Source organism: Leptonychotes weddellii, chromosome 14, assembly GCF_054177405.1.
Source record: "Leptonychotes weddellii isolate Sample4059 chromosome 14, ASM5417740v2, whole genome shotgun sequence".
Classification (NCBI taxonomy): domain Eukaryota; kingdom Metazoa; phylum Chordata; class Mammalia; order Carnivora; family Phocidae; genus Leptonychotes; species Leptonychotes weddellii.
The window spans coordinates 49,913,904-49,939,187 of NC_138382.1; the positions used below are offsets into that span (position 1 = coordinate 49,913,904).

Below are 25,284 nucleotides of genomic sequence, written 5' to 3' on the forward strand. Positions count from 1 at the left end.
TGGTTGTTTTTTCAGTCGTTTAATTCCTGTCAGGAAGTCATTAAAATATTATTACTTTAAAAAGCCTAATCAGTAAAGATAAAACCGTAGGGGAAAAAAAATGGACTTGACAATTTTGATTAGTAAAAATTTTGATATAGTAAGAAAATATATAAACCACATAATAAGATAAAAGTATATATGGAAGGGCGCCTGGGTGACTCAGTTGGTTAAGCGACTGCCTTCGGCTCAGGTCATGATCCTGGAGTCCCGGGATCGAGTCCCGCATCCGGCTCCCTGCTCGGCAGGGAGTCTGCTTCTCCCTCTGACCCTCCTCCCTCTCATACTGTCTCTCATTCTCGCTCTCAAATAAATAAAATCTTTAAAAAAAAAAAAAAAGTATATATGGAAAATATATTCAACACACTGTCTTTTTTTTTCAACATACTGTCTTTGAAAAACTAAGGTATATCATCTTTAAAGAGAATTTATAACTCTATTAAAAATAATACAGCAGTAGGAAAATCAGTAAGGAATATGAATAGCAATTCACAAGAGAAAATAATCTTCCAATCAATATGAAAAGCATTGAACTTTACTAAAAATAAAAGTTTCAATTTAAGATTTTTTTTTTCCTGGCACTTAGCAGAATTAAAAAATATCTGTGTGACAGGGCTTGGAGAAGTGGACACTGTTAACTGCTGGTAGAACTACATATCAGTATGTTATTTTGAGGATAGTTTGGCTGTATGTATCAAAAGCCTTACATTTTTTAAAATCCCTTTTTACTCAGCAATACATTTTTCTGGGGATGTACTTAGAAAAATAACTAGGGATGTGATTAATATTCAGCTATTAGGTTGTTCATCATAGTGTTTTTTAGTGTAAACTTTTTTACACTACATAAAGTTTTACACTAAATAAAACCATTTAATGGTTTTAGTGTAAACCATAGTAAAAAATTGGAAGCAATATAAACACCCAGCAATTGCTTATTAGTTTAAAAAAGAAACAAGATACGGTTCATTCATACAGTGAATCTAATCAGCCATTAAGAATGATTTTGTCGGGGTGCCTGGGTGGCTCAGTCGTTAAGCGTCTGCCTTCGGCTCGGGTCGTGATCCCGGGGTCCTGGGATCGAGCCCCACATCGGGCTCCCTGCTTAGCGGGAGGCCTGCTTCTCCCTCTTCCACTCTCCCTGCTTGTGTTCCTGCTCTTGCTCTGTCTCTCTCTGTCAAATAATAAATAAAATCTTTAAAAAAAAAAAAAAGAATGATTTTGTCAATAAATCCTTAATAACATGGTAAAATATTTATGACATGACATTTATTATTAAAATATAAGAATTAGGCTATCAATAACAGTGGTTATTTTTATGGTGGACTTTTTTCCATTTAAAAAATATTTTCAGGGATGCCTGGGTGGCTCAGTCAGTTAAGCGTCTGCCTTCAGCTCAGGTCATGATCCCAGGGTCCTGGGATTGAGTCCCACGTGGGGCTCTTTGCTCAGTGGGGAGTCTGTTTCACCCTCTCCCTCTGACCCTCCCCCAGCTTGTGCTCTCTCTTGCAAAGTGGGAAACCTGCTTCTCCCTCTCCCACCCCCCCTGCTTGTGTTCCCTCTCTCGCTGTCTCTCTCTCTCTCAAAAAATAAATAAAATCTTAAAAAAAAATGCAAAGATCTTTAAAAAAAAAAAGTTACTGGGAATCACTACAGAATAAATCCATGATATATTCTCCTCTTATCTCTACTTTTCAACACACAGTACTTCTAACTAGTGTTGCCTCTCAGAGTATATACCATCCCCTTACATGCCTGTGTACCTTTGCTTGTCCCTTGGTCACTTAGGGAGTGCCTGCCTCATCTTTTAAAATCAGTTCAAATGACCCCACCATGAAGTCTTTCCTGACCACCCTTTTCTTTCTTTTTTTTTTTTTTAGATCTTATGTATTTGTCAGAGAGAGAGCACATAAGCAGGGGCAGCAGCAGGCAGAGGGAGAAGCAGGCTTCCCACTGAGCAAAGAGCCTGAAGTGTAGGACTTGATCCCAGAACGCTGGGATCCTGACCTGAGCCGAAGGCAGAGGCTCAACCAACTGAGCCACTCAGGCGCCCCTGATCACCCTTTTCTTTGCTTATTCCATGCAATTATTTTGTACAATTATATATTTACAATTTTTTTCCACTAGGTAGTGAACTCCTATCTCATGCATAATAAATATTTGTGAGTACTTATTACGTGCCTGGCACTGTGTGTTGGGTACTACAGATCTAACAATGAACTATGCAGACAGTTCCCCCTGTCTTCAAGGAGTTTATAGCCTTATGAAGTTATTCCTTACACTGTATATTAAGTGTTATGACAGAAATATAGAGTACTTTGGAGATTAGAAGATTGGTAAATCTACCCCAAGCTGGATAGAGAAGGAAGTCTTCCTGGAGGGGATGATAGCTGAATAACAAAAAGAAAGGAAGTATTTAGTCAGGTCAAGGGGTACGGTGAAGGTGGTTTCAAGTAGTAGAAACAGCTTGTACAACAGCTAGGAATTTTAAAACTGTGTTAAGTTTTAGGAAGGTTGTTATGGTATTTATGGATACTGAGGTTGATTTCTGATAAAAAATAATTCAATATAATTTTATCTTGGAAGAAGTTCCAGAATTCATTTCTTCTCTCTACAAGAGATTAGGAAGTAATATATAACAGCATATGTTAGAGAAAGCATCCTAATGTTGAATTAGGCAGAAATTCAAGCGTGGAAAAAGAAATAAAAGAAATTCAAGTGTGATTGGTAGGTTTGTTGTTTTTTAAGTATTTGTATAAAATATATTCTCACTAAGCATTGAGAAATTAGTGTAAAATAATTAAAAGTCTGAATTATAGAGTATTTTATTGGTATATCTTGTAATCTTAACTGGTCCTAATAAAATATTGCTAAGTATGATTATTTGGAGGAATGCCTTTGAATTAATAGGTTAAAAATATGGCATTTTATTAGCAATTTTTATATGTAAATGTGTTCTAAATAGAAAGACATTACTTGTAGCAGGGTAAATTTTTCTCATAATTATGAACCCTTTATGCTTAACATATCTCCCTCTGCAATCAAATCTTCAAAATCTCCTCTGTCTCCTATTAAATTGTCTCTCACCATTCGTGTTTCCGATACAGATTCTAAAGTTCTTTTTTCTCTCTAGCACTGTTCCCCAAACATCCACCCCTATATCCAGTTCCAAATAAAAATCAATAGTATAAAGCAAATGGATAAAATTACATTGTGGTCCTCCTTAAATCATAGTGTCCTTTCCTGTGATTATGTGAATTATGCTTACTGTTTATTGATATCCATATCACTGGGTTTATACCGTCAGTTTGTAGTCCTTTTTTGTTTGTTTTCTTGATTAGGTAATATAGAGGCTGTTTCTCAAGTTTTCTTTAACAAGAGATTAAATAAACCAGTTTTTCTTTTCTGCTTTGTAGATTTCTTGATAACCGGCTGTTTGCTACCTGCTCTGATGACACTACAATAGCACTATGGGATCTGAGAAAACTGAACACCAAAGTATGCACTTTACATGGTCACACTAGCTGGGTGAAGAACATCGAATATGATACTAATACAAGACTCTTAGTAACATCAGGATTTGATGGAAATGTCATTATTTGGGACACCAACAGGTTTGTGAATAGGAAACCATGTTAGGATTGTGAACAACAACAAAAAAATTTTTTAAAGATTTCTTTATTTGACAGAGAGAGGGAGAGAGAGTGAGTGAGCATGTGGGGGGCGGGTGCAGAGGGAGAGGGAGAGAGAGAATCTTAAGCAGACTCCCTGCTGAGCGCAGAACCTGGTGTGGGGCTCCATCTCACAACCGTGAGATCATGACCTGAGAAATCAAAGAATTGGACCTTTAACTGACTGAGCCACCCAGGTGCCTCCAAAAAATATTTGTGTAAAATGGTAGAGAAATTCAGTGTTTTGTCTTAGCTTTCATATCTCTTTAGGAGAAAGAATCTGACTTTGGGAAAAATAATCAAAAAATGATTCCATCTTTTGTACTTGCTCTTAGTCATATACTGCAACTAAAAAATTTGGAGAAAAGTTTATGGAAAGGAGACCAAGTAGTACAGTTAATGATGAAAACTGGTTTATAAGATGAGTTTCCTAAATTTAAGGAATTTAAGGAAAAATATTTTTGTTATTTCCTCTGTGGAACAGAAATGTTTTTCATTCTTTGGCCCTTCAGTTCTTAAACCTACTTATTTTGTAATTTTTTTCATGCATTAAAATAATAGTTTCTCAGTGGGAATGTTTGGAAATAATGTGTGGTGCAGTTTTAATTGTCACTATGGGAGGAGAAGAGAGGATTTCTACTGGCATTTAGTCAACAGGGATCAGAGTTTCTAAACATCCTGCATGGAACATTTTGCACAGTAGACTAATCCCATCTAAAATGTCAGTAATGCCTCTGTTGTGAAACACTTCAATGAAATGTCTTCTTATAGAGAAATTGATTATTTAAAGAAACCTGAAGTTTGGGACACCTGGGTGGTTCAGTTGGTTAAGCATCTCTTGATCTCAGCTCAGGTCTTGATCTCAGGGTCATTAGTTCAAGCCCTGCATTAGGTTCCATGCTGGGTGTGGTGCCTACATAAAATAATCAAGAAAAATAGAGTTGAAGTTTGAGAAATAACTAAAATGTACCTATTGCTAGCTATGGTGAAATGACAATGCAGTAATACACCAGGACCATTTCTGAAATATTCTTTTCAGAGGTCATATGTAAAAAGAGAGAGGATATTCTTAAAGATTTCTACTATGCATATTGTTTGAGCAGAGGATATATAGATCTCTTTAGATTAAGACAAGCATACCTGTTAAAATTTAGAAGTTCATTTTTTTTAAATTTAGAAATAAAATTTGAATAGGAATATGAATGGTAACTTCCAAATTAGTGGACAAAAGCTAGTAAAACATGACCAATCCAACAGAGGCAGAGAAGGGGGAAAATCATTTTTAAAAAAGAGGTAAATTGGGAAGCACAAAAATATGGTAGGCAGAAAATCCAAATATCAATAATCTCAATAAATACATATAGACTAAAGTAGCCAGTTAAAAGATAGATAGGGTTAGATTGGATTAAAAAAGAAAACCAAACTATGTTCTTTGTAAGGAACACACCCAAAACATGCAAATGAGAAAGTCTGAAAGTCAAAGCATGGGAAAAAAATAACAGGCAAATTCAAATCGAAGAGAAACAATTATATTTACATTAATAGCAGACAAAAGAGAATATAAGGCATAAAGCATTATTGGTGGTTAAAAAAGGTACTGTGCTAAAAGGTTTATTTCACTAGAACATAAAAGAATTCTTATCTTAAATGTACCTAATAACATAGCTTCAAACCATAAAAAGCAAAAATGGGGGGCGCCTGGGTGGCTAAGTCATTAAGCATCTGCCTTCGGCTCAGGTCATGATCCCAGGGTCCTGGGATCGAGCCCCGCATCGGGCTCCCTGCTCCGTGGGGAGCCTGCTTCTCCCTCTCCCACTCCCCCAACTTGTGTTCCCTCTCGCTGTGTCTCTCTCTGTCAAATAAATAAATAAAATCTTTAAAAAAAAAAAAAAAGCAAAATGGACAGAATTACAAGAAAAAACTAAGAATCCCCATCTCAGTGGAAAATAGTAACACTATTCTCTCATTTACTAATAAAGTAGACCAAAAAATTAGTAAGACCATAGGAGATCTTACGGTAATAAACTTGATTTCTTAGGCATATTTAGGATTCTCCCAACAAATAGTGAATATATCCTCTGAAGCAAAAGTAGAGCATGTACTAGATTACAAAGTAAGTTTCAACCAATATCAAAGAGTTGTTACCACACAAATGATTTTTCCTGACCTCAGTATAGTTAATTAAAACACAGGTAACTAGGGGCGCCTGGGTGGCTCAGTTGGTTAAGCGACTGCCTTCGGCTCAGGTCATGGTCCTGGAGTCCCGGGATCGAGTCCCGCATCGGGCTCCCTGCTCGGTGGGGAGTCTGCTTCTCCCTCTCTCACTCCCCATTTGTGTTCCCTCTCTTGCTGTGTCTTTCTCTGTCAAATAAATAATAAAATCTTTAAAAAAAAAAAAAAAAACACAGGTAACTAAAAATTCCCATGTTTGGAGATTTATAAACTCACTTCCTAAATAATTCATGGATTGAAGAAGAACTCATAGGGAAATCAGTAGACTAAAAATTAGTGAACTAAGCATTATACTCAAAAAAACTGGAAAAAGATAAAAAAGAGTTAACCCAATGAAAGATTATGGAAATAATAAAGATAAAAGCAGAAATTAGTGAAATTGAAAATGAATGTACAATAAAGTTTTTTTTTAAAGCCTGCTTTTTGAATCTCTGGTAAGATTCATCCAGAGAAAAAAGACAAAAGAATAATCTTAACAATAAAAAAAGAGACAACAAAAATATATATATATGATAATAAGATCACTTTTATGCCAGTATACTTGAAAACTTTGATGAAATGGTTTATCCAAAAATACACCTTAGCAACTGATCAAGGAATCCTAAACTGATCAAGAGAGAAATAGAAAACCTAAATACACCTGTTACCTGGACTGATATTTAACCAATATGCAGTGATTTAGCTGAAGTAGTTGTTAAAATATTAAACTACTTCTCTAGTTAACACAGAAGTTAAATGTGGTAACTGTAGTTAAATGATAAATAGCCACTATCCTGAATCATCCCCGGGCAGTCATATCCTGGCACCCTCTGGTTACCCAGGCCCTTCTTTTAGGGATACCTCCCTCAAGATCTCCCTATGATCTAGCAGCTAAAGTCCCCCTTAAACTACCCCCCCTTTTTTTTTGGTTGTTCAGCATCTCATTTAATTCAGAGAAGTCTCATGAGTTAGATAACTATTATCCCATTTTATTATTATTTTTAAAGATTTTATTTATTTGACAGAGAGAGATAGCAAGAGCAGGAACACAAGCAGGGGGAGTGGGAGAGGGAGAAGCAGGCTTCCCGCTGAGCAGTGAGCCCGATGCGGGGCTCGATCCCAGGACTCTGGGATCATGACCTGAGCCGAAGGCAGACGCTTAACAACTGAGCCACCCAGGCGCCCCTATTATCCCATTTTAGAGCTAAGGAAACCAAGGTCAGAGAGGTTGGGTAACTTGCCCACATGACTGTCAATAGTAAATTATGAGCCAAGGGTCAAATCCCTGGTTTATAGACTGCTGAGAGACACCCTTTGTTGATGGAAGTTTTAAGATCTTATAGTAGAGTAATTCCAGGACTCAGTTCCAACACTGCCAACTGCATCAATTCTGACTGGCTCATTTTCATGCATTGCTGGTTATTTAAATATTCTAAACATTGCCTCTGCCATAGCCATTAAAGACATGGAAAATAGCAATTAAAATTTATCTACTAATAAAACAGCAGGCCTGTCAGTTTTACAGGTGACTTCTGTAAGACACTATAAGAAACAGAACATTCCAGTTTTATTAAGTTGTTCACATTCCAGAAAAAGGGAAATCTTACCTCATGTATGAAGCTAGTATAACCTTAATATATAAACTCAACAAAGATAATACTAGAAGAGAAAAATCGAAAGGTCAATCTGTAATGTGAATGTAGATACAAGTATTCTAAATAGAAGGAAACTGAAACTTGTAAGATATTAATCAAAATATCATGACCAAGTTGGGTTTATTCAGGAATGAAAAGATGATATATCTGGGGCGCCTGGTTGACTCAGTCAGAAGAGCATGCAACTTTTGATCTCGGGGTTGTGAGTTCGAGCCCCATGTTGGGTATACGTATAGGTCACTTAAAAAAGATATATTAATAGAAATTTTTTTTTTTTTTGGACAGAAAGTGTGCACAAGCTGGGGGAGCAGCAGGCAGAGGGAGAGGGAAAAGCAGGCTCCCTGCTCAGCAGGGAGCCCGACACAGGGTTCGATACCAGGACTCTGGGATCATGACCTGAGCTGAAGGCAGACACTTAACCGACTGAGCCACCCAGGCGCCCCTATCAATAGAAATTCTATTAATATAACTTACCACATTAACAGATTAAACAAAGTCCGTATGATTGTTTTAATCAAGGAATAAAATTCAACATTCAATCATAATTAAAAACAAAAGAGGGGACATTATTACCAGTCTTATAGAGATTAAAAGGATTATAAAGGGATACAATGAACAACTTTATGACAACACATCAGACAACTCAGATAAATACCTGGACAGTCACAAATTACTTAAACTGATTCAAGAACAAATAGAAAATCTATAGACCCACAGACCTAAAGCAAGTAAAAAATCAAACTGGTAAAAAAAAAAAAAAAAAAAAAATCAAACTGGTAATTTAAAAATCTTTCCACAGTGAAAAGCCCAGTCCCAAAAGTCTTCACTGGTGAATTTTACCAAACATTTATAGAATAAATAATACCAATCTTTCAGTCTCTTCTAGAAAATAGAGGAGAACACTTCCAAACTCATTTTATGAGGCTGGTATTATTACTCTGATACAAACCAGACAAACATCATAAGAATAGAAAACTACAGACCAATATTCCTCAAAAACAAAAAGAAGAAGAAAAATAGAACAAAATCCTCAATAAAATATTAGCAAATCAAACCTAGCATCATGTATAAAGGATTATATATCACAATAGTAGAATTTACCCCAGGAATAGAGGGTTGGTTTAATATCCAAAAATCAATTAATGTAATACATCGTATTAATAATATTAAGGTCAAAATCCATAAACAGGATCATCTCAAGAAAGGGAGAAAAGCAGTTGACAAAATCCAATACCCATTTGTAATAAAACTGGGAATAATAGGGAACTTTTATTCCCTAGACAGCTGATAAAGGACATCTGAGAAATTTATAGCTAAAATCATTTTTGTAAAGTTTTTTTTTTTTTTTTAAGAGAGAGCACCCTAATAGGGGGGTGGGGTTAGGGGCAGAGGGAGAGGGACAGTTAGACTCCCCACTGAGCAGGGAGCCCGACGAGAGCCCGACGACATAGGGCTCGATCCCAGGACCCCGAGATCATGACCTGAGCTGAAGGTAGATGCTTAACCAACTCAGGCGCCCCTGGCTAAAATCATCTTAATGTTGAAAAGACTGAATACAAATTTATCCTAAGATTGGTAACAAGGCAAGGACGTCTGCTCCCACCACTTTTATTCAGTATTGTATTGGAGGTACAGTTGAACTGGAAATGCAGTCAGGCAAGAAAAAGAAATACCAGGTATCCAGATTGGAAGGGAAGAAGCAATCTTCATATGTAGATATGATCTTATATATAGAAAATCTTAAGGATTCCACAAAAATACTAGAACTAATAAGTTCAGCAAGGTCACAAGATATATGAGATTAATATACACAATCAATTGTATTTCTACTTATAAGCAATGAACAATCTAAAAATGAATGAAGAAGATTCCATTCATAATAGCATCTAAAGAAATAAGATACTTAGGAATGTATTTAACAAAAAAAGTACAAGATTTTTACACTGAAAACTATAAAAACATTGCTGAAAGAAATGTAAGAAGATGTAAATGAATGGAGAGGCATTCCATCTTCATGGATTGGAAGACTCAGCATCATTAAGATGGTAATTTTGGGGGTGCCTAGCTGGCTCAGTCAGGACAGCATGTGACTCTTGATCTCAGGGCTATGAGTTCAAGCCCCACATGGGGTATAGAGCTTACTTAAAAAAATAATAAGATTACAGAGGACAAACAAAAAAATTTTTTAAAGATGGCAATTGTCAAAAAAATAAAAGATGGCAGTTGTCTCCAAGTTAATCTGTTGATTCAGTGCAATCTCTATCAAGATTCCAGCTGTCTTTTTTTGGACCAATTGTTAAGCTGATTCTAGAATTTACATGGAAATACAAATGACCCAGAATAGCCAAAACAATCTTGAAAAGAAGAACAAAGTTGAAAGACTCACACTCTCAATTTTAGAACTTACTACAAAGCCATAGTAATCAAAACAGTGTTTATTGCCATGGGATAGGCATATAAATCAAAGGAACAGAATTTTGAGAGTACAGAAATAAACCCTTGCATTTATGATCGGTTGATTTTCAATTCAGCAAAGGTGCCAAGGTAATTCAGTGGTTCAGAAAAGGATAGTCTTTTCAATAAATGATACCTGAGCAACTGGATATTCACATGCAAAAAGATGAGTTTAGACCCTTATTTTACATCAAAACAAGAAACTCAAAATGGATTTAAACCTGAAGGTAAGAGATAAAATTACATAATTCAAAGAAGAAAACATGGAAGTAAATCTTCATGCAAACCAAAGCACAAGTGATTAAAAAAATTGATAAAATGAACTTCATTAAAATGAAAAACTTTTGTGTATCATGTGATACCATTTAGAAAGTGAAAAGCAAAATTACATCTGATCAAGGATTTGTGTCCAGAATATATAAAGAACTCTTGCAACTCACTTTAAATATACACAAATAACCCAATTTTAAAATGGGCAAAATATCTGCATAGACATTTCACCAAGGAAGATAATACAAATGATTATTAGGCATGTGAAAAGATGATCAACATCATTAGTCTATAAGGAAAATGTAAGTCAAAACCAAAATGAGAAACCATTTCATATCCACTAAGATGGCTTTAATTTAGAAAGACAATAATAAGTATTGTCAAGAATGTGGAGAAACTGGATCCTCATACATTGCTGGTAGGGATGTAAAATGGTACAGCCACTTGAGAAAAGTTTGGTAGTTTCTTAAAATGTTAAACAGATTTATCATCTGACCAGCAATTCCACTCCTAGGTATCTACCCAAGAGAAATGAACACCTATCACCACACAAAGATTTGTACATGAATGCTTATAACAGTATTACTCATAATATCCCCAAAAGGGAACCAGTACAAATATCTATCAATTGGCAAATTAATAAACAAAATGTGGTATATCTATATAATAGAATACTATTTGGTAATGAAAAGGAACAGAGTACTAATATGTGCTACAACATGGATGAACCTCAAAAAACAGTATGCTAAGTGAAAAAAGCCAAACCAAAAGACCACTTGTATAATTCTATTTATATTAAATGTCCACAATAAGCAGATCTATAGAGACTACTTAGTGGCTGCCTGTGACTGGGAATGGGAACAGGGAGAGACTACTAGTGGGCAGGGACTTTTTAGGATGATGAGAATGTTCTAAAATTGGGTTGATGATTGCACAACTCCATAAATTTACTAAAAATCAGTTGTTAAAATGAGTGAATTTTATGATATGTAAATTATATCTCAAGGCTATTAAACTTAATTAAAAATAGAAGGAAACTCATCAAAAGTGTACACTAAAACCTACAGGACATTTTTAAATGGTTTTCTCTATAGGGGTACCTGGCTGGCTCAGTCACTAGAGCATGTGATTCTTGATCTCAAGGTTGTGAGTTCAAGCCCCACATTGAGTATAGAGCTTACTTAAAAAAAAAAAAAATTTTTTTTTCTCTATAAAATCAGGAAGGGAGAATATGGCTGCTATTACTACTACTGTATACCACTGTTTTGGGGTGGCAGAAGACAGGGTCCTAGTCGGTACAGGAAAATAAATATGTAAGGATTAGAAAGGAAAAAAAATAGCATTCACAGGTGATATGATTGTCTATATGAAGGGTTGGCAAATTTTCTGTAAAAGACTGTGTAATAAATATTTTAGGCTTTGTGTGCTGTATAGTCTCTGAGCAGCCGTCGACAATACATAATGGGTATTGCTGTGTTCCAACCAACCTTCTGTATAAAAATAGGCAATAGTCCAGACTTAGCCCATAGACCAGTGTTCTGACTGGTCTATATAGTAAATCTTAGAAATTCTGCTGACAAATTATCAGAATTAGTAAGAGTTAACCAAGATTGCTAGACATAAGATCAAAATGTAAAAATCAGTACTGTTCCTATTTATCACAAGAAGCAATTAAAAAATTTAAAGCATATAGTTTTTAGTAATTAAAAAAATTTTTTTTAAAAAACCAGGATGGGTCAAGTAGCAGATTAGACACAACTTTAAAAAATAGATTGGAAGCTAGATATTAAAAATTATCCAGAATGTAACAGAAATGAAGAGATAGAATATAAGAAAGAGCAGCTATGAGGCGAGAATCAAATGTGAGTGTTTCAAACATCTATTTGGAGCTCCAAAAGAATAGAGAAAATATGTGAGAGGCGATATTGGAATAATGATGGAGAATTTCCCAGAATATATGAATAATATGAATCTTAAGATTTAGAAAGTCAAATGAATCCCAATAAATTAGAAAGAAATCCAAATTTAAACATATATCAGAGTGAAACTGCAGTACTCCAAAGACAAGGAGAAGATCAAAGGATAAATTGTCCAAAGTAACAATTGCACTAATAGCAGACTTAAAAATAGCAACAATGGAAGCCAGAACTCAGTGGAGTATTATCCCCAATATTCAGAACAACATAAAGTGACAGTTTACCTCAACAAAATCTTAACTTAAAAATGTGTATTTCAGAAAGAATAAAATGGGAAGTTGGAGATGAAAGAAGGAATGGTGTGCAAAAACAAAAAAAAAATGTTTATCATGTATAAAAGGCTAAGCATACATTGACTGTAAATTCTAGTTTGAAGGTCAAAAATATGACTATTACCAAATCCTTATATTTATGATAATTCTAGGTTTTGATTTCTTCTGTAGGTGTACAGAAGATGGATGTCCACATAAGAAATTCTTTCACACACGTTTTCTCATGCGAATGAGATTAACACCAGATTGTTCCAAAATGTTGATCTCCACGTCCTCTGGATATCTTTTGATTTTGCATGATCTTGACTTAACCAAGTCTTTAGAAGTAGGCAGCTATCCCATTTTGAGAGCAAGAAGAACTACATCAAGTTCAGGTAAGCTTTTCTTTTTTGATTAAAAAAGTTTTCCGAAGAGTCTCACACAAAGGGAGATACTGTATATGTTCCCATTCTGAGAATGATAGCAGGAAGAAGGGAAGGAGATTAGAAGACATTTTTGGAAAGCTCATTGAGAGCTTTTTTCCCAAGAAAGTATGACCTATATGAATCTCTGACATAGCATTAATTTGTGCTTCTTTATCACCAATGATCTAGGAAGAACTGCTAACTATAAAAATATTTTCTTTTAGCGCTTTCTGCTATCCAGAAAAATCTTTTATCAGTATTTCTAAATCATCACTATCTCAAAAATTAGTGGTGGCCTAAGGTAGGTTCAATCTTCCAGCAGAGCTTTATTATTTTTATTTTATTTTAATTTTTATTTCACAACCCTGAGATCAAGACCTGAGCTGAGATCAAGAGTCAGATGCTGAACTCACTGAGCCACCAAGGCACCCCACCTAGCAGAGCTTTTAAGATATATTCAATATAGAGCTTTACTTTTAAGTCTGTGTTACATACTAGAATTCCAGATGTCTATATCCAGGTAGCAGGTGTCATCCTATTTCACAGCCTCTAAACATCCTCTTGCTAAAGCTGTATTCTTTTTTTAAAAAAAAGATTTGTTTTAGAGGGAGAGAGAGTGGGGGAGGGGCAGAGGGAGAGAGAATCCTGAAGCAGACTCCCTGCTGAGCAGGGAACACAATTGTGGGGGCAGGGCTCAATCCCAGGTCTCTGAGATTATGACCCAAGTTGAAACCAAGAATCGGCCGCTTAACCGACTGAGCCACCTAGGTGCCCCTAAAGTTGTATTCTTTTTTCTGTTGCTGATTCCATTAGACTTCAGTGAAATTGGGGCTCAGAAAAACTTATGCACTATAATATATCTACATTATGTGATAGAGACTATATTTCATCACCTTTGAGAAAAAGAGGGCTGTTCCAGGAACATACCTATTTATAATTTTGCATTTATGAACAAGAACCCAGAAAAAAAGACTTAAGCATTTGGAATACAATGTTTATAAATTGCTATTTAAAATCAGCTTCAGATGGTTGGACTCTTTCTCCTGTATGCATAGGGCCATAGGGCCACATCTGAAGACTTCTTTGGGAAAGTGCAGGCCCTGTTGTAATTGCATTTGCCCAATTTCACTGCCTTTTAAAAGTAGAAATTTAAGTTTTACCAGCTTATTTGCAAAGCAAGGGATTTCATAAATATGTGAGTATAATCCTTTTACATTCAGAAATTTATTTTTAGGTTAAACATTAATAGTCAACTTTAGCTTAGGAAGAGGTAGTGAGTTAGAAAGTCTGGTTGGTATTTTTTTATTCAAAAACCAAGAACGGGGGCGCCTGGGTGGCTCAGTTGGTTAAGCGACTGCCTTCGGCTCAGGTCATGATCCTGGAGTCCCGGGATCGAGTCCCGCGTTGGGCTCCCTGCTCGGTGGGGAGTCTGCTTCTCCCTCTGACCCTCCTCCCTCTCGTGCTCTCTGTCTCTCATTCTCTCTCTCTCAAATAAATAAATAAAATCTTTAAAAAAAAAAAACAAAAACAAAAACCAAGAACGGGCGCCTGGGTGGCTCAGTCAGTTAAGCATCTGCCTTTGGCTTGGTTCATGATCCCAGGGTCCTGGGATCGAGTCCCACATCGGGCTCCCTGCTCAGCGGGGAGTCTGCTTCTCCCTCTCCCTCTGCCTGTCGCTCCCCCTGCTTGTGCTCTCTCTCGCTCTGTCTCAAAGAAATAAATAAAATTAAAAAACAAAAACAAAAACAAAACCCCACCAAGAACATTTTCTGTCTTCTAAGGGTCATTCTGATAATAACATCAAAGGGAATTAGATGAAGAAATTCTCATAAAAGTGTGGGGCCACTAGAAGAGTGAGATGTAATAGAGATTGCTTTTTGGAGTAATATATCAAACCCAACTATCTAATACTCAATTTTTTTTTTCAGATTTCAGTATAAAGTTTGTATTGCATTTCAAAGATAGTATTCACATAACTTCATGAATGGTAACAGAATTGTTTGGCATGCTTAAGAAGGCTCATTTAATGTTCTCAGTAACGAACCTCGTATTTGGACCCTATTCTAACATTAAACAGGCTGATGAACAGCTCAGTTTTCATGTTTACTGAATTTTCTTGTTTTGTTTTACTACAGAAGTGATGGGGAACCCAAAGATGCTCCTATGTTTATTTGGTTTGTCATTTTTATTTCACTTAAGCAAGTCTTTGTTAGAAGAGATTTTAGAGAGGGCCCAGGCCTTAGATAGAACACTTCAAAGAGCTGTCCTACCTACCTCGGTCGCAGTTATAGGCCAGCTTTAAGTGAGCATGTACTTGCCATGTTTCAGATGGATTTTAACAGTATGCTTCAACTAGCTGATTAAAAAGTTAAGAGACACTACTAGAATTTTGCTAAGTTTATTGTCAGAACTTTTTGTATTTTTAAGATCTGACTACTTCATCAAGTTCATCTGGTCCTCGAGTTTCTGGTTCACCTTGTCATCATAGTGATTCTAACTCATCTTCTGAGAAACACATGTCACGAGCATCACAAAGAGAAGGTAGGTTGAAAGTGGTATTTTATAATCTTGCAACAACAGATTCTACCAAATAGCTTTCTTTGGTTTAGTTTAAAGCTATACAAATAAAAGCCAATAAAGAAGAGGCTATTCTTTGACCCTCAGTCATTTTCAAAAGCTAACCAGTCTCTAGGGTTGGATATCTCGGGCTTACATCTTTGTTGGAATTTGAGCTTTGGCTTTATTTACTGAACTTATAGTCTGGTCTAGATTGGAGAAAAAGTGGTTTGGACATGTAAATTCCAATCAAGGTTGTTATGGATTAAATGAGATATGCATGTGATGGTGCTGTGTAAAGTGATGCGTTTGTCAGGTGCTTGTGAAAGTCACCTGGTTCCAGCCCAGTAGGCATTTTGCTCTGCCATTTCTTTATCTGAGCAATGCCTGACAGCCTTAGAGGGGTTGTGGGATAAAGTGGGCTACATTCTGGCCCTACTCTGCTTTTGCCCGTTTCCCCCCACCACTCTGGCAGAAGTAGCTGTTTAGCCCATTCTTTCCACCCCCTAAATGAGATGCTTTTGACCTAAGCAAACTTCATCTACTTCTCCATACCAGTTCACATCTAAGCACTTTTTGTCCTCATCTTTGTGGACTGATGGCCAGATGTGGGTCTTTTTGTAATTTTGGGTCACCTTTTGGAGATGCTTAGCTCCTACCTGGGTCTTTAGGGGAGGGGCTATCCATTATACTTCTAATTTGTGTTTTTCCTGGGTGGCCTCACCTGGTAAGTGCTTGATAATTGCATACTTGATTATTTTGCATGACTACTTGATGTTTGTAGAGTGGTTTGAGAGCTCTTCCTAAACCTACAGCCTATCTGCTTTCCTCTGGATATTCAAGACTATGACATTTAAGGTTAAAAATTCCTATTAGAGATTTATGCCCAGATGTGTAACATTTTTCCTTTGATTTGTAGCAGAAACTTCTTTTATAGATTCTACCTGTTCTTCTACCTTGGCTTCTAAGACAAGGCTCTTAATAATCATTGAGAAAAATCTTTATTGAACTAAACCATCCATGAGGGGAAAAAAAAAACAAATGAGAGTAGTTAACTGCTTGTTGCAGTGGTAAACCCCAAAACCAAACTACACAGCAGTTTCATGATACAGAGATTGGGAATGGGAGAAGAGACGATGTATGGAGAGCCTAGGCAGAGTATAGAGAAGAAGGTGGGGCTCATACATAAGGTCGTTCTGAATGTTGGCAATCCTGGGTCTTCAGGGTGTCAGAACGTTAGCACCATACTTTGACAGATACAGTAGCTGTATAGAGCTGAGGCTATTAAACTCATTTCAGGTTAGACCTTTTTTTTTAAGTGATCTCTACACCCAATATGGGGGCTCAAACTCCAGACCCTGAGATCAAGAGTCAGGTGCTCTATCGGCTGAGCCAGCCAGGTGCCCCGTGAACTCCCTTTAGGACATGAAATCTGCTGTGGATTGTAGCACAGATAAAGTGCAAAAACTCTGGCTCAAGTGAAATTAGGGAGTTCCTTGACCAGTCTTCCCTTCCCATCCCCATGTGGTTCCCTCCTTTTGCCAGCTCTGGAGGAACCTCCAAGGAGCACAGCTCAAAAACCACTACTTACTTATTTAGATGGGTTTCTTTTTTGCTTTTGTTCAATTTTCAGAATTCTTGATATAGCTGTTTGTTTTTCTCTAAAATTGTTATTAAAGTTCAGTCACATGTGAAATCATTATTTAGGTATAGTTTGGTTATAACAATGTAATTTAGAGCTTCACAGGTTTCCATCAATGCTGTAGTAATCTAAAGGGACTCTTTTAAAGAAGATAACACATCTATTTGAGAAACAATTCACAAAGGGTCTGACAGAGGGAGCTCATAATCTTCAAAGCCACTCCTTCCGCAGGTAGAGAAGTGTTGAAATATTTCTCGATATTAAATTTCTAAATTGCTTCTTTATAATGTCTGAAAGTGGTTCTCCACACACCTGAGGGATAGGACGTAACTCCCAGTAGTAACGGCTTGCTGTAGCAGTCACTTTCATGGGGGGCTAGGAAAGAGGACGGGATGGGCCCTAACAGAGTACCAGGCATATGTATGATTGGCAATGTCTCCCAACCCCTCGTTTTGACATACTGGTATGTGAAATATCTTCCCTTGCCTCCAAAATTATAGCTCTGTTTTTTATAGTACTGTTCTTGGGGGCCCTAAGTCCTGCTCCTTGCACACATAATAGCCTTTTATTGATAAGAAAGGCAATCTGCATGGCTTCCAAGTATTTCCTTCTCTGGACTAGAGAGCACCAGGTCCTCTGAGATGAGAATTATCTTTTACTTTTCCAGATTCCTTTCATGTCATATAACTTTATGTTAGTTTTCTGAGATGTAAATCCTAATCAAAAGGATCCCTAGTCTTAGGTTACTGGGATTCCTGCTGCAGGAACTTGGATTCTTTAGTTCTGGTCATAACCCTCCCCCATACCCCCACCCCAAAGACATGCACACCATGCATCAAGGGGCACCACCATAGGTTTTTTTTGTGTATGTGTATTTTTTTTTTAAGATTTATTTATTTTAGAGAGCAGGCATGAGTGGGAGGTGTAGAGGGAGAGAGAGAATCTGAAGTAGATGCCATGCTGAGTGTAGAGTCCGATGCAGGGCTTGATCTCACGACCCTGAGATCACAACCTGAGACAAAACCAAGAGTTGGCTGCTTAACTGATGGTGCCCCCCTCCGCCCCCAGGCATGCCCAGTTTTTCTTTTTACATGTGGTAGCACAAGGGGCCGATGAAGGAATGAAGGCTGGGGGTGGGGGTGACTGCCAGAAATCAAAGCTTTGATGAGCTGCCTTAGTTCTCTGATAATACACATTTCACATCCTAATTTTCTTATCAGGAGTTTCACCACGAAATAGTCTTGAAGTCTTAACTCCTGAAGTTCCTGGTGAGAGAGACCGTGGAAACTGCATCACGTCCTTACAGCTGCACCCAAAAGGCTGGGCCGCTCTCCTTAGGTGCTCAAGCAACACCGATGATCAGGAGGTAGGGGCGGCGGCACTCCACCTTCAACGGGGCTGACTGAACAAATAGCCGTTGCCGTGTACGCTCATGGTATCTTTATCCCTTGAACCACTCCTTCCTCTCCCGCCTCCTCTCCAGTGTGGCAGACTGGAAATACCTTAAACACGTATCAACTCAGATTGTGGCCAACTTCTTAATTCTTGCCCTCTTTATCTTGCCACATGCCCTTTATATAGTAAACTTTAGATGGAGATGCTTCAGTCAAGCTGGCTAAATGTAAGGTTTTGCTAAGCCAATTGAGTATTAGAATTTGCTCTTTTTAAAAACAAGGGGAGGGGCGCCTGGGTGGCTCAGTCGGTTAAGTGTCTGCCTTCAGCTCAGATCATGATCCCAGGGTCTGGGGATCGAATCCCAAGTTGGGCTCCCTGCTCAGCGGGAAGCCTGTTTCTCCCTCTGCCTGCTGCTCCCCCTGCTTGTCCTTGCTCTCAAATCATACATACGTACATACGTACGTACATACATACCAGGGGAAACCAGGGAGAGACTAAACTGATGACTAGGGGAAAAGAGAGAAGAGCCTTTGAAGTATGTAGGAGGAGAGGTATTTTAGGGCTTAGATGTCTAAACTTTAGAATATTTTAAGTATCAACATTGTTGTTACTTTCACAAAGGGGAATTATTACCACAGAAGTCACAGCAGCCTGAGGGAATAAAAGGCTTTAGTCATAGTACATCACAGTACACAGAATAACCTTGGCTTATGAAGATAAGGTATGGGGCCTGCACATTTTAGTAGATGGGAGAGGGGTAGCAGTTATCTGAGTTCTTGCAACAATTCTGTGGCTTTGGCAGCCTGTTGAGCTTTTTACAAAAAGAACTATCTAGCGTTATTTGGGGCTCTGTAACTTTGGTTTATCTCTCTTCTCTCCCCTTAGTGGACTTGTGTCTATGAATTCCAAGAAGGAGCTCCTGTGCGACCTGTCTCACCTCGCTGTTCTCTACGACTAACTCATTACATTGAAGAAGCCAATGTAGGCAGGGGTTATATCAAAGAACTTTGCTTCAGCCCTGATGGGCGAATGATCTCTTCCCCACATGGCTACGGGATTCGCTTGTTGGGATTTGACAAACAGTGCAGTGAACTTATAGACTGTTTGCCCAAAGAAGCCAGTCCTCTGCGGGTGATCCGTTCTCTGTACTCTCATAATGATGTGGTACTGACGACAAAGTTCTCTCCAACACATTGTCAGATTGCCTCAGGGTGCCTTAGTGGACGGGTTTCTTTGTATCAGCCAAAGTTTTAGGCACAACTTAACATCAAATAAGGAATTCTTCTGGTGTTTGACTTATAAATTACTTCAATTTAGGTGAAGTATTTCCTTTTTAGAAGATCTTAAAAGTTTGGGTCAAGATCCCAGTTCTTACGGGTCCACGGACACACCTGTGACCTGAGGACTTGGCCGTCCGGCATCGTAGGGGCCTCACCAAGTTAGACTCGACGCAGCAGCAGCTTTTCCGCATTCCTCTGCTCCTGCTCATCTGTGCCACTGGGACTTCAGTTCTTCTGGTTATTTTGCATGGTAGCTCTCGTCAAGTTTCTTTACTTCTTGTTTTTTGATTTCAGTGTGAATTTTGTGGACGTCTGGCAGGAGTTTTGGCTGGGTTAGGAGAAACCCATGACACTGGTATTGAATAAAACCCAGAAGTTCGATGTCAGCATACTGGTCATTGAAAAAGAAATTTCATCTTCACTTATCAGTATACCTGGCCTTTTAAAGTTGCTGTTACGTTTCTCTATAATGAGCACAGTTAATGGCATTATTCTCATAATGTTAGTCTTACAACAAAAATGTCTTTTAAGTTTCCTGTTAAAATTATACGTATTTTTTCACCGTGAGGGGAATTTTGTTGTAAAACTCTAGAAAAAATAATTACCACCTCTCTTTGTAATTTACTTGTATGAATTTAAAAATCTCTAGCATGTGTCCTTATTTGGTATTTTGTTCCTGTCAACAGCATTTAGAAAGGAAAAGAGAAGGAATGGGCTTTGATCATTTCTATTATATAGAAGAGGATTCATTAAGTTAGTACACTGTCTAGTCAGAGTGATGAGAACAATGTGGCTTAGTGTCTGTTTTCTCTACCAGACTCTTTGACTCACACAGGGTGACATGTTATGTTATTAGGGTGGAGGGGGGGATTGAGAGTAAAGAGGTTGTGTTTTCCTCATCTTTACTCCTTGAGCCAGGTGGCACAAACTCGACCCTTAGCATTAGGGAGGGCAGAACTGCAGTCCTGTTCAAGGCGTGACCTAACTACAGTAGTCAGCGACTTGGATGTCAAGACAAAGAGCTGACGTGAAGGCCTCTTGTATTTTGTTACGGAACACAGCAAGTAAAAAACATCAAGCAGGGGTCAGTCACCGGGCTGACTGGCCTGCTGAAGTAAAGCAGCTTTCTTCTAGTCTCCACTTGGAATGGTATTATATTTAATAAGGGATCCACCAGAGGCTGCAGTAATTTAAGCCACACGCTAGCTCGTTCCCTCTCAGATCACATTCTCTTAGGCCAATGGTTCTCAAATAGTAGGGTGCATTACAATCATTGAGGAGCTTGTGGAAAACACAGAAACCTGGCCCTCACCTTAGGAGGTTCTGATTCAGCCAGGGAGAGGACAGGAATCTATTTTTAATAGGAACCTCAAGTGATCTTTACTCAGGTGGTCCCTGGATCAGAGTTTGAAAAACACTACCTTAAACATCAGTAAGTACTTCTGTACCTATTAGGTGCTTAACTCCCAGAAGGTGTTTTAATTATTAAAAAAAATCGTAAGTAAATGAAATCCATTTTAGAGGTAGAAAATGTAATCAATCTCATTATCTGATGAATGAGAAAAGTTAAGTGACTTGCCTGAAGTCATCTTACAAAATTAGCGGCAGAGCCAGAACTTGAATTCAAGTCTCCTGATTCCTTGCTCAGGGCAATTTCTAATGCATTATGCTGGCTGTTAAAACAATGATTTATTTATGAACACTTTATCTTGTCTTTAAGTTGTATTATTGTGACTACCCTTAAACTTGCCGATAGATTGAAAAAGGCATGGGAATAGATGCTGAGAATTCCAGCCCTAAGAAGAAGAGGATCTTAAATCTTATAGAAATGTTTAAGCAACCCAAACACATGAATAAAAATGACATTTCTTTGTAGAACCTACCAGCCATTCACACACATGTGCAGAGGTTACATCTCACTTGGAACAATCTTGGCTCTAGGATAAATTTTAAAAATTAGATCATTTTACCACGGATGTTAAAAAGAATTGGAATTTTTTTTTTTTTTAAGATTTTATTTATTTGACAGAGAGAGACACAGCGAGAGAGGGAACACAAGCAGGGGGAGTGGGAGAGGGAGAAGCAGGCTTCCCACAGAGCAGGGAGCCCGATGCGGGGCTTGATCCCAGGACCCTGGGATCATGACCTGAGCCGAAGGCAGATGCTTAACGACTGAGCGACCCAGGCGCCCCAAGAATTGGAAATTTTTTAGCTATCAAGAAAACTACCACAAAATATAATGAAAACACAGGTTTGCCATAAATTTTTTTTAAAAAACCCACATATTTAAAGGAAAATAAAGTTTTGGAGGCAAAAGCACCCAATCTTAACATTCAAAATAAGCTACTAAGTACAATAATTATATTGATTAAAAAAAGGTTCCATATATTGCATCCCCTTTGGAGAGTTGCATGTCAGATGCTGGGCCCACGTGTCGCCCAACTCTGAATTTCAGTCCATGATTCTTCACCCGTTAGAGAGTTTCTGTGGTGTCAAATAATCTACACACTTTACTACTAACTCTCACTCACAAAATACCTTGCAAGGTAGGTGACATGAGTGCCAGTTTACTTTGGAGGAAATGGAGGGTCTGAGAGGTTAAGTGATTTGCCGTAAGTCACAGAGCTGGCACCGGGCGGAGGGCAACACTGGGATTCAAACCTAGCTGTTTTAGTCCAAAGCCTGTGTGCTTACTACTCTACCACTTTGCCCTTTTGTTTATAAAGGATGGGAAAATGGCCTGTTAATTTGTTTAGCATCCTCTGTAAATTCTTTATTACAGAGCTGGCTTACTTTCTGCACCATGCAAGAGAACATTTATAAGACTGAAAATTTCCATTAGAATTAGTACCATAAACTGCAAGGCATACATACAGTCCATTCCTAACTGAAAGACTTCGAGCAGGATAAGTAGCTGTAAAGTAAAGAAAAATGTGGGATAAATAGCTTTGTATAAAAACAGAGCCACACAGATGAGAATTAAAAATTAGCAAACTCAACAAAACCACCTTTGTCCTCTTTTTGAGGTACGGCTGTGACCAAAACATCATGAGGGGGGATATTAATCCAGGAATTACAGGGCATCAGGAATGTTAGACTCTTGGAGGAAACTGCATCTTACAATTTCAAGGTCTCATTTCACTTAAGAGTGTAAAATCTAATCTGGTGTTTTTTTACTCTAAATTTTATTTAGTCATTTTTATTCATGATAATTGGTGAATGTACTATAAGTGGTAATGTGGTATAGTTGGTAAATGTCGTATAAATTATACTTGTTTTAAAAAGCTTTCTACAGGGGCGCCTAGCTGGTTCAGTCAGTAGAGCATGCAACTCTTGATCTTGAGGTCATGAGTTTGAGCCCCACCTTGAGGGGTAGATTGTACTTAAAAGAAACCTTGAAAAAGCTTTCTACAGAAATGCTATGTTAAATACGTTTAGGAACATCAAATATTTAGTAGTTCCTTATCTTTAATTGTAAAAATGAAGTGGCTAAAGCAGACAAGACCTCTCTTAATCTTTTGAAAATGTATGTGATCTTTGTTCTCAGAAGCCCAAAGAACATGTATAGTTTGTTATTTCTCCTTGTTACATCCAAGATGAGGCTATACCAAAAATTTTAGGAAAACAAGCAAGGATAAGGTTCCCAACTCCTGTCTAGAACCACGATCACATTATATTGTGGTTAAAGTTTAGTTTTCTAGAAAGTGCAATATAGGAAAAACACTCTGAGAATCTTTTAGAAGCCTAGTGTTTCCCATTATTAGTCAGAATATATGGTACTGGCATCCATAAGTATCTGTTAAAGCTTGTGTTTAGCAGGAGAAATAGTCTGATAACACTGATGACAATCAACCCTATTTAAAATGACCAGCAGCCACGGAGAGCTATGAAAATTCACTAATAGCCAGTGTTGGTCATGAAAGAAAGCATATATATAAATTTTTGGATAACTAATGCATATCTCTTAAGTGCCAAAATTTAAAACTTGTAAATTATTTTTGATGCAAGTCTTTCAGATATGTTAGTATACCTCCCTGCCTTCTTAAACAGCATGCTCGGTATAATACACTTTTTCGTGATGAAAGGTAAAAGTTTTATTCATGTGTTATTACAAATACCCAATGAGCTCTGATGTATGTAAAATACTTCATAAACTGTAAAGGGCTATAACAAATATGAGTTAATATCAATTATTATAAAGTGATGCCCTCAGCCCTGAGGTATATATAATCATTTGTCTCAGGTTGCTCGGATTTGGGGATTTTTTTATTTAAAAATTTTTCTATCTGCTAAGTAGTCTGTGCTGTCTCCTACCACAGTATCCACATGCCTGCCTCTAACAGGCTATCATACGTTCTGTGTTCATCTGTTATGAGCTGGGACATGAGATAACCAAGCCTGCTTAGTGTCTAAAGAGCTGCACAAGCCCTGTGTGCACAGTCTCTGAGACCACTAGCTTTCTGACAGGTTCACAGTAACCATCTGGATAAAAGAAGTACCCAGGTAAAGCCTAGGCTAGTGATTTTTTTCAGTTGCCGCTAGGTAAAATACTATAGACGAAGGATGCTGCTAGATTAAGGAATAAACAGCAATGTACCAAAGTACAGCCAAGTAACAACAAAGGCTCTGTATTTGCACAGGGATCCTTCATGCTTTAAAAAAAAAAAAAAAGAATCCAGGGGGGGAAAACAATGAAAATAAAATCCAGATAGACTTGAGTATTTTTGATGCCATTAAACTTGGTTAATAGCCATTAAGATACATGTTTAAATTATCACACATTGTGACAAAGACAGTTTTAGTCTCACTGCAGAAGATCATACCGAAATTTATACCCCAAGAATTTCTCCCGTTCAAATGATAACAGAAATTATCAAAAGGAGTCTCAAATTTACCTGTATGCTGCTTTAGTTGTAAATGAATAAATAATGGAAATATGGGATTTATCAAAACCTCCAAGGAACACATCTCACATATGCACACCTCGTCTATGTATGTGTATAAAATGAAATGTCATCCAGAGACAATAAAATAACTTTAAAATTTAAGTCTTGTTCATAGTATTTAAAATAGAATTTTTTTCAGCTTTCCTATGCTTATTTCATGTTTTCTACATTAAAGTTTGGATATTTGATTTTAAATTTCACTGCATCTTCCATTTCTAAAATGTGCTTTTCTGGTAAATTTTAGAATCGTATTTTTAGGAAAGTTGGGAATGTTCCAGATAATATCCTAGACACCAGAAATTTTTTTCACTAAGTTCTGAGGTACTGTTAATTTCTCATGCTAGACTGTAAGCTCCTTGTGGGCAGGAATGGTCTTACTTTTCTTGTATCCCCAGTGCCCAGTACAGGATCTGACAGAGTAGTTGCTCAATAAATTATTTGTTGTAGGACTCAAATGAACCTTAGCCATATGTGGCCTCGAATTTCCGTGAAGCCAGAATGTGATGTGCAAATAGA

At 37.5% G+C, this 25,284-nt stretch overlaps 1 protein-coding gene and 1 long non-coding RNA gene across 4 annotated transcripts in view; both read left to right on the forward strand.

Annotated features, from left to right (window-relative positions):
• Window positions 1-24,870, forward strand: part of DCAF10 (DDB1 and CUL4 associated factor 10) — a 45,402-nt gene extending 20,532 nt beyond the window's left edge. Inside the window, exons 3-7 of one of the 3 annotated variants that reach the window (XM_081803198.1) lie at window positions 3,453-3,650; window positions 12,717-12,919; window positions 15,377-15,490; window positions 18,368-18,513; window positions 19,428-24,870. In XM_081803198.1, coding sequence (XP_081659324.1) covers window positions 3,453-3,650; window positions 12,717-12,919; window positions 15,377-15,490; window positions 18,368-18,513; window positions 19,428-19,796 — 1,030 coding nt within the window. In that variant the 3' untranslated portion in view covers window positions 19,797-24,870. Of the gene's footprint in view, window positions 1-3,452; window positions 3,651-12,716; window positions 12,920-15,376; window positions 15,491-18,367; window positions 18,583-19,427 lie in introns of all 3 variants that reach the window. The other 2 variants (XM_081803199.1, XM_081803200.1) reach the window with 2 other exon arrangements.
• LOC145717064 (uncharacterized) lies at window positions 3,660-8,346 on the forward strand. The gene is made up of 2 exons (XR_014140056.1): window positions 3,660-5,899; window positions 6,116-8,346. It is a non-coding gene; the product is annotated as an uncharacterized LOC145717064 (long non-coding RNA).
• Window positions 24,871-25,284: the final 414 nt, after the last annotated feature.